Genomic DNA, 9,245 nt, shown 5'->3' with positions numbered 1-9,245 from the left:
TTTTTTACCCTCATCCTTGTGTGTGAGCTGGTTAGAGGTTTAAGAAACAAAACTTGGGATTTTTCTCATTGTGGGGAAAATGTCACAAGCATTTTCATTCATCATGGGGCAGTTGATTATTTTTTTCGCAGATGGTTTCGGGGTGCAGGGTACAGATGGATTAACAGTATCGGATTGAGAGTGCTGATGATGCAGGATCAGTTTTGTTCATTGTGTTCGGTTTTGGATGACGCTCGATTCCGATCCTGGACCAGCGTGCTCGCTCTGAATTGTAATTTTTTGCATTACGATCCCCCGGTTTCTAGAATGGTGTGTGAGAAAAGTGGACCGGTATGTGTCTGAATGGAAAATGGTTTGCTTTTCTGACAATTTGTGAAAAACGATGATGGATTATCGGCACAGCCAGCGTTCGAACTCAGTTGTAAATTAGTTCTTTCACGTAGCAAGAAGTAAAACAAAACTCCGCCTTTTTATATAATTATCTGTAACAAATGTTTTTACATGTTGTCATCTATTGATTGCTTTTGTGTCTTGACATATAAAAGTAATGGAAACCTGTCTCTGTGTTCATTTGTCATCTTGCCTGACTTTTGGGATGTGTATAATGAATAGAAAAAAACAGCAAAAATATTACATTTCTTTTTTTAGATCAGAAATAGGGGGAAAAAACACCTAGGATTTCAATTTTGTTCATGCACACATTGCTTCTTTCCAATGATAAACCATTTTAAAGATATAAATAAAAGAAAGGTTTTGTCTGTACATTGATCAGAACTCTCTCTTTCAATTATATCTTTGCCTCATACATCGGAGAACCTGAAACCAGTCCTTGAAGAATTTGTATGTCTGTCAAGTCGGATCTGTCACAGCATCACGCAAAACAGGCTGGACTGAATTTAATGAAACCTGACCATACATTGATTTTTGCCCCATGAGTAAAATCAAAATGTTGAGAAGAAGTGAAGTTATGAGCAGTTCTGTGCCAGATTAGAAAGCACACATTTTTACAGCGTACTGCGCATGCGTCAAACTGTGGACGCGTCTCAAATCGCCTGCTGGACAGAATGTACTTGGATATCTGCCTGGTTTTACCCTGGAAGGTAAGTGAAATAAAAATGGTGATTAAATTGATGTTCTGAACAGTTATGTGCTGGATTTAATTATTTACTTTAAAATAAGCCACTTGCTCAATGTAAACAAACACCTGCACCAATAGATATTCATTAGAAAAGCTAAGCTGAGTGGAAATACACAAGATCCAGCAGTCCACAGATAGTTACATCTAGAAAATAAGGTAAAAACAATCCTCTAAAAATAGTTAAAAGCTCTTGTGCTTATTATTGTGCAGTGGATTTGTGAAAAAGTTTGTGTTCAGTGAGATTGTTATGCTATGTCCTGACTGATTACATTAAATCTGACCAGATTATTTTGAGCTAAAATCTTTTAACAATTTCTACAAACTCTTCTACTAGTAACTAAACACTAATTTATTGGAGTTGTGGTGGTCTGTGGTGTAAAAACGCCAGTTTTTAAGACGATTGGCCCACACAGCTTGCCGTAGCGCCGTGCTTTTGTTTCCATGGAAACGCTGCAAGCTAACTAGCTAACTAGCTACCCCTGGATTAGCTGCTTGTTTTTCAGCAACGCATTACGTGTATATTTATATATTTAACATGTTTTCGGATATATTTTAATAAAAATCTCGACGTTTGTTTAAATATAAATTGATATGAAACCGCGAACAAGCTAAGTTAGCGCTGTGCTAGCCTTATTTATTATTATTATTTTGTTTGTGGATTAGCGCGCGCCATGGATCAGTACAGTATTCTCGGGAGGATTGGTGAAGGAGCGCATGGAATTGTCTTCAAAGCAAAACACATCGAGGTAAACAGTATACACACTTAATATATACCATAGTGTGTATTTTGTGTTTTTTATTTTTATGTTTTTTAATGGATTTTTTTTTAAAGCGCGAGCCAGCTCACGCGCACACCTTGATGCGCGAGCTCTAGTCTTTAATGCAGTGCAGAACAGAAAAGAAATGATGATCAGTGGTGCATGCTTTATTATTTATACATTCTTACACAATTTGCAATATCACATAACTCCCCGTCCTTGATCCTAGCGTGTCCCGTGTCATCAGGGTTGCCAGGTCGCGAGAAATATCTCCTTAACTACATCATCTCAGACATGCAATGAGTAAACAGACACATCATTCATTCATTCATTCACTCATCTTCTTTATCACTTCATCCTGTATACAGTGTCATGGGGGATTAGCTAGTTTCATGCAACAACATAAACAATTCTGTCTGACGCTCCTACAGCAGTGTTCTCCAGCTGTTTTATTCTTCACTTGCCTCTGTGCAGGACATTTTATTTACCATTTAACTATACAGTCCATCAGCTTTTTCTGTTGTTATCTTAATTTTTTCTGTTGTCTTTGTTTCTAGACAGGAGAGACGGTGGCATTAAAGAAAGTGGCTCTACGCAAGCTAGAAGACGGAATCCCCAACCAAGCACTAAGAGAAATTAAAGCACTTCAGGAAATTGAAGATAACCCATATGTGAGTGTGCTTACTCCTTTAAATATTTGGCTTTATATTACATATAAATTAAAACCATTCAGTGTTCGCCCTCATCATGTTAGTCCAGGTCAGTATAGTGATCTCTTAATCTATGGTCTTGGGCTTGATTATGTTGCAGAATGTCTGATTTTTAGTGTAAATTGAACGAACACTGAATAAATGAAGCTGCTGCGTACATACAAGTATTTAATATCTGGTTAAAATACCTACAGTGCTGCAATGACAGTTTAAGTTAAATCCAGTGAAAATTATTAATAAAGTTCTGTTTTTCTGTATTTTTTTCCCTAATTACTTTCCTGATGTATTTCCTCCTTTTAGGTAGTGAAGCTGATGGATGTGTTCCCACATGGTACTGGCTTTGTACTCGTCTTTGAGTACATGCTGTCAGATCTGTCAGAGGTCATCCGGAACTCTCAGAGGCCCCTAACCGAGTCTCAGGTCAAGGGATACATGATGATGTTGCTCAAGGGGGTGGCCTTCTGTCATGATAACTCCATCATGCACAGGGTATGTATTTTTAACCTTTTTGGGATTAATGCTGTCGTGTCAGACGTCAGGCTTTTGGAGTGGTATTAGGTTAAACACGGCATTAGATGTAATAATAAGTGCGATCACATGATATTAATGTAGTATAATATCAACATCTACACACAGACTGACAGACATTTATTATATAACTCTTACGGAAGGAGTTTACATCGTTAGTACTTTGTAACAGTTACATACCAAACTGGTCCTTTAAAGGTCCCATATTTTACTATTTCTTTAAAAAGATAACTCAGGTCTCAGAGTTGTGTGTGTTAATGCTTCAGCAGAAATACCCCTGCGATTATGTAATTGTTTCATACTTTAGACTCCCTTTATTTCACTCCTCTCCTGAACATGCTGTTTCAGTGTCTATGTAAATAGGATACATTTACGTAAGCAACAAACCGAGGAAGGGGCTCTTCTAATATAGGGTCACAATGGGGGAGGGAATCTATTAGACTTTTTTAAACCCTTGAGTATGCTGTAAAAAGTATTTTAGAAAATGAAGAAACAGGGCAAGGAAGAAAGAATTTGACGGGATTCTTAAGTGCGACGGAGCTAGCAAAGAGGACTTAAACTGTAAGAAGATGAGGGAGATCAAGAAGAGGCGTTGGTGGTAATGCAACAGCTGGTAAACATCAAGAAGACATGACAAGACAAGGCACATTTGTTTCCTGAGAATCAAGAGTCACTAATTAGAGAAGGAAGCATTTAATTTAAAAATTTCGAAAAAAACATTTTTTTTTGAGAAAGACTGGACTGGAAAGTTGACTTTAAAGCACAGGGAATTGAAAGGGAGGGAAAAAAAAAACTACAGGTGGCGCTGATGCAACTTACAGGATGCCAACCAAAGGCACAGAACGGTAATGAGCAGGAGAAGTATGTGTATGTGGCTAAAGTTCCAGATAAAAGTAGAGGAAGAGTTTGTAACACAGAAGAAGACAAGACAAGATCAGAAAAGGAAGCATTTGACTTTTTTTCTTTAAGTGAGGCTGGACCAGACAATTGGCTTTAGGAGGCCGGGAAGATCCGAGGGAGAATGAGACCTACAGACCTACAGGTGGCGGAAATGCAATCGACTGGATTTTGACCGGCGTTAAACAACGAAGAAGAACTTTTTTATTTTTACATGCACACTGGAGACCCATATAAATATCTAATAACGGTTAAAAAATGAATTTTGCATAGTAGATCCCATTTCAATTTTAAGACATAAGAAACTCTAGGATGGAAGACAAGTTTTTGTAATTTTTCACTTTCACATTGTATAATCAATAATATTGGTAACTGATTTTACATTTCTGTGATATAATAAAAATAAAAACACTTTAGAACATTCTCTTATTGGAAACTAATACTTTGAGGTATTAAGGGTATCTTCTGGTTTATCACATCACTCTGTCATTTCTTATTTTTTTCTAACAGCACATGCCTAAATTGTCCTTTTTTTTTTTTGTGCAGGACTTGAAGCCTGCAAACCTTCTAATCAGCTCGACAGGTCATTTGAAGATTGCTGATTTTGGTCTGGCGAGGCTTTTTTCCAATGAGGGAGAGAGGCTTTACAGTCATCAGGTGGCCACAAGGTGACTATTCGGTTCATTTATCAGTACACTCGGACCTGAGACTTAACCAGGTTCTTTCTACTGGTCGATTATTCAGTATAGCTTCACTCAGAAGCACTTCCAGGATCTCTGGTTGTCTTTGCTGAATCCTTGCGAACCAGCAGATGAAAGCTGAAAATGGATTCTTGACAAAAATCCAAATCCTGCATTGGCTGTGAAAGTTGTATGTTGTTGTGTTGCAGGTGGTACAGATCGCCAGAGCTTCTATACGGTGCTCGAAAATATGATGAAGGAGTGGATCTGTGGTATGATAATATAACACTCTGTCTCACACTTTTACATGTTTAACAAGAAACATTCTTCACTCAAGAAAAATGCATTAAAGGAGCCATTTGTAAATGTAAACAGCTGTTGCTGGTTTATTATTTATTAAATACACTAGAAAAATCAATTTTAGGAAGAAGAAGAAGAAAAAAACAATAATTTTAACAGCTGTTTAAGACCTTGCTTGTCAGATTAGAGTTTTACGAGCAAGATGATGATCACATTGATTATTATTATTATTATTATTATTATTAATAATAAAACTTAAAAGGGACAATTTGTAATTTTTAAAACTTCATTTTAACATTGTAAGCTGTAGATTTGCTAAAATATCTTTAAAATCAATTTATTGTTTTCAGTCTTTAAATATACACCTTCAAATATCACTAAATATTTGATAGTTACATTTTTACGGGTGATAATTATAATTATATATCATTAATATTAGAATAAGGGAAAGTGGGGTTGCATGATGTACTGAGGCATGAATATTTATGCTGAAATATGTTTAAAACAAGAAACTCATCGTTACATCATTAAAACATATAATCCTTGCTTCTTACCTCCCTTCCAAGTGCACACCATGGACATATTTATATTATTATTATTATTATTTGTATTTTCTGAAGTGCACACTAGATGGTGACAGTTTCACAAATTCCACAACTCCCCCACCCCCTCCAGAAACTGTTAGTGAGGAGTCTTTAGTTAGGGCGGTGCTGTTTATTTCTAACCCCTGACCTGTGTTTTTTGCCGTGTGCTTGTTGCAGGGCAGTGGGTTGTATTTTCGGGGAGCTGTTGAATAACTCTCCTCTTTTCCCTGGAGAGAACGACATCGAGCAGCTGTGCTGTGTTCTCCGTGTCCTGGGAACTCCCAACCAAAAAGTGTGGCCGGTGGGTGAGCTCCAGACTACACTAAAATACAAATCTGGCTCTTTGCATACAATATATGGAAAAAAGAGGGAGCTGTTAACTTATGCACAGGCATGTCTATATAGAGCTTAATATCATCCTCAGTTTATGAGTTTAATCAGACTGAGACCCAGTGTTTTAAACCAGCTATGCCATATTTAATCCAATTCATAAATAACTGAACAGGGTCACAATTTTGCCTCCATCACAATGGACTTCAAGGGAGGTCAGTGGTTAAGGTCTTGGACTACTGATTGGAAGGTCCCAGCTTCAAACTCCAGCACCACTATGTTGCCCCTGTTGGGTCCTTGCTCAGATGTTTACTCACTCTCTCACTCATCATCTACAATGCTTTATCCTGTATACAGGGTCACTGGGGGCCTGGAGCCTATCCCAGGAGACTTGGGGCACAAGGCGTACACCCTGGACAGGGTGCCAAGCCATTGAAGGGCACACACACACACACACACACACACACACACACACACACACTGCATCTAATTTGGAAACGTCAATCAACGAAATCTGCATATTTTAGAGTACCCAGAAGAAACCCACCAAGAACGGAGAGAACATGCAAACACCATGCACACGGAGGGGGGAATCGAACTTGGCCAGGAATCGAACCTGGCCAGGAATCGAACTCGGACCCTGGAGGTGTAAGGCGACAGTGCTAACCACTAAGCCACAGTGCTGCCCTGATGCTGTAGCTCTTTCTAATAATTATTTTTTCCTCACACAGGAGATCACAGAGTTGCCCGATTACAACAAGATCACGTTTAAAGATAACCCTCCGATCCCTTTGGAGGAAATCGTCCCCGACACGTCGCCGCAGGCCGTCGATCTGCTGAAGAAATTTCTCGTTTATCCATCCAAACAGAGGATTAGTGCCAGTCAGGTGTGATCTCATGAGACATCTCACTGTAATGTGTAAAGATCTGTCCCTGTAGTAAATCAGTGTGTATCATGTGTGTACTGTATGTCGGGAGAATAAACACTGCTGTGTAGTACACAAGGCTTCCAGAGATATTTGGAAGACACCATGTCAGGTTTTCTTATAGTATATGAGTTTAATTCCTACATCAACAGCAGTGACAATAACATTATCTTTATGTATGATATAGTTGTTTGTTAAATGATTTTTTTTTTCTTGAAACATGAGCTACGTTTTATTTATTACTGTATTTATTACACTCGCTCTGTCCCTTCTTGCTGCTTCCTTCTCTCCGCAGGCTTTGCTGCATTCCTACTTCTTCACAGACCCACTCCCTGCCCATCACTCGGAGCTGCCCATACCTCAGCGCGGGGAGAAACACTCTCGTCAGCGCCTGCAGACCCCTTACGAGTTCTCGGTGGAACAGCCTTTGCACGAAAGTCTGGTGGATCCCAGTCTTATCCAACCACACGCCTGGGGGTGTTTATAAAACCCGCTTCACTGACTTCTTTGCACAGGAACAGGTGGCTAAAGCTGACTGTTCCTGAATATTAATGATACTTATTTCCTTTCCTATAACTTTAATGATATGCATTGCGATTGTCAAATCATCAGCTCACTAAGGAACAGCCATAGCTGTTGTAATGCTGATCAGATCGTACGTACTAGACATGACTGACTCTAATTCTTTAGTGTTTGTTTCACAACTGCTGATTTGCTGGCTCTGCTTCTGTTTTTTTATTCGTTCCTATGTTTGTTGTTTAAATTGTTTTTCGTCTGTGCATTCAGTTCACAATATAAACTTTACAGAGCGAGTTGTTGAACCCAAGCCAGCATTTCATAATCCTCAGCAGAGGTGGCTCATAGAATTAGAGCGACGCCTTAGATAACAGCAAACAGCCACCACATGACTAAAACCACACCCTGTTTACTATATAGTGCACCATCATGTCTAAAAAAAAAAAAAAACTTAACGGAGAATATCCAGCACTGTTGAGAATATTTCTTTTTGCAAACATAACTCAGTTAACTCTAGTGAACTCATTCATATATTTATTTATTTATTTTAATGATGACTTTTTGCCTGTAATTATCTGATTTGTGAAGACCAAAAATTGAACAGTCTGATTTCCTTAAACATGAATTGAATTTATTATTATATATATATATATATATATATATATATATATATATAATAAAAATTGTTTTTATCTGCTTTACTGAATTATTCCTATGTACCAGATCTCACCAAATTCTTCATTTAAGACTCCTGATACTAGTTTTTTTTTTTTTTCAAACCCAGATGCAGGACAGCAGCTCAGCTCTTAAACTTTTTTTATGAAATGTATTTCATTAGAGAAAAATATTGTGGGCGAAGACGAATGCTTGTCAATGCTGTCATCGTATTTTACTTGCAGTTTGCTTCATAGGCAATAGGGGGCGAACTGCTAGTGTATCACATTGTCCTATGACAGGGGCGTCTAATCTTCACTACATCATTCCAACCAAGCAGAAGTCACAACTGATTTCACCTGTTTAATTTGTTGTTCTTGGATTTCAGTGGTGTATCAGGTGTGACTTCTGCTTGGTTGGAATGAAGACCTGAACAGGCCATTTCTGGAGAAGATTGGACACCACTATTCTAAGACTTTGGCCATGTGAGCAGCATTATTCACCCTGTCTTATATACATCTGTCAGATTAAGTCCCACAGTCACTAGATGAAAAAATACAACTAAAAACAGGCTTCCAGGAACTGCAAAATGGTTATTGATTTTATACACAGTGATACTACTATTTCTACTAAGTTAGATTTATAGCTACTCTTCAAAAGTCACCCAAGGTCACTGATTATATAACAATAACAACGACAGGCTTACAGCGAATTATCACGAAATAAAAATTATATAAAATAGTTGATTTGAGTAGAACTGAAGGCCCTGGTTTCCACTACATATGAAAAACTATTGGGTAAATGCATTCCTCACACCATCACTTCATGTGATGAAAAGCACTCCGCCTGTTGTGGAATTTTCCATCTCCCTGGACATAATGACAACGCATAGTAAGTGCGTGAGAAGCTCCCTGTAAGAGGATGGTGCGACCTGTTCAGCCATAGTAATAACTTGGTTCGAGCTGAACTGGATCATGATGTGCATGATGAGAAATTAATAACAACATGATAGACAAATTGAAAACCTGACAGGCACATGAAAGTAGTATCAATTTGACATTTTCAATTTGTCCCACGTTCCGGTTGCGTTTTTCAATGTTGTTAGGATGCAGCGGGAACTTAAAATCATTTGGGATATGCAATTTGGAACAGATACGTCTTTACGACACGATTACTACAGAAACACATATCTTATGAATGTTTTTTGAGAGGGAGGCCCCAGAA

The 9,245-nt window shown here is 38.2% G+C and overlaps 1 protein-coding gene across 2 annotated transcripts; it reads left to right on the top strand.

Annotated features, from left to right (window-relative positions):
* The first annotated feature begins 1,607 nt into the window (after positions 1 to 1,607).
* On the top strand, positions 1,608 to 7,956 carry cdk20 (cyclin-dependent kinase 20). Of its 2 annotated transcripts, XM_053503368.1 has the most exons (9): positions 1,610 to 1,654; positions 1,802 to 1,884; positions 2,454 to 2,567; positions 2,907 to 3,095; positions 4,578 to 4,699; positions 4,921 to 4,983; positions 5,773 to 5,896; positions 6,657 to 6,812; positions 7,147 to 7,956. In XM_053503368.1, the coding sequence occupies exons 2-9, from the start codon at positions 1,810 to 1,812 to the stop codon at positions 7,336 to 7,338; spliced, it is 1,035 nt and encodes a 344-aa protein (XP_053359343.1). In that variant the 5' UTR covers positions 1,610 to 1,654; positions 1,802 to 1,809; the 3' UTR covers positions 7,339 to 7,956. The 2 variants fall into 2 exon arrangements, with proteins under 2 accessions (XP_053359344.1, XP_053359343.1); XM_053503369.1 differs by lacking the exon at positions 6,657 to 6,812 and having other exon boundaries at positions 1,608 to 1,884.
* The last annotated feature ends 1,289 nt before the right edge of the window (positions 7,957 to 9,245 follow it).

This window comes from Clarias gariepinus, chromosome 9 (genome assembly GCF_024256425.1).
Source record: "Clarias gariepinus isolate MV-2021 ecotype Netherlands chromosome 9, CGAR_prim_01v2, whole genome shotgun sequence".
Taxonomy (NCBI): Eukaryota; Metazoa; Chordata; class Actinopteri; order Siluriformes; family Clariidae; genus Clarias; species Clarias gariepinus.
The sequence above is the reverse complement of the archived record's forward strand: the minus strand, read 5'-3'. Positions and strand labels throughout refer to the sequence as shown.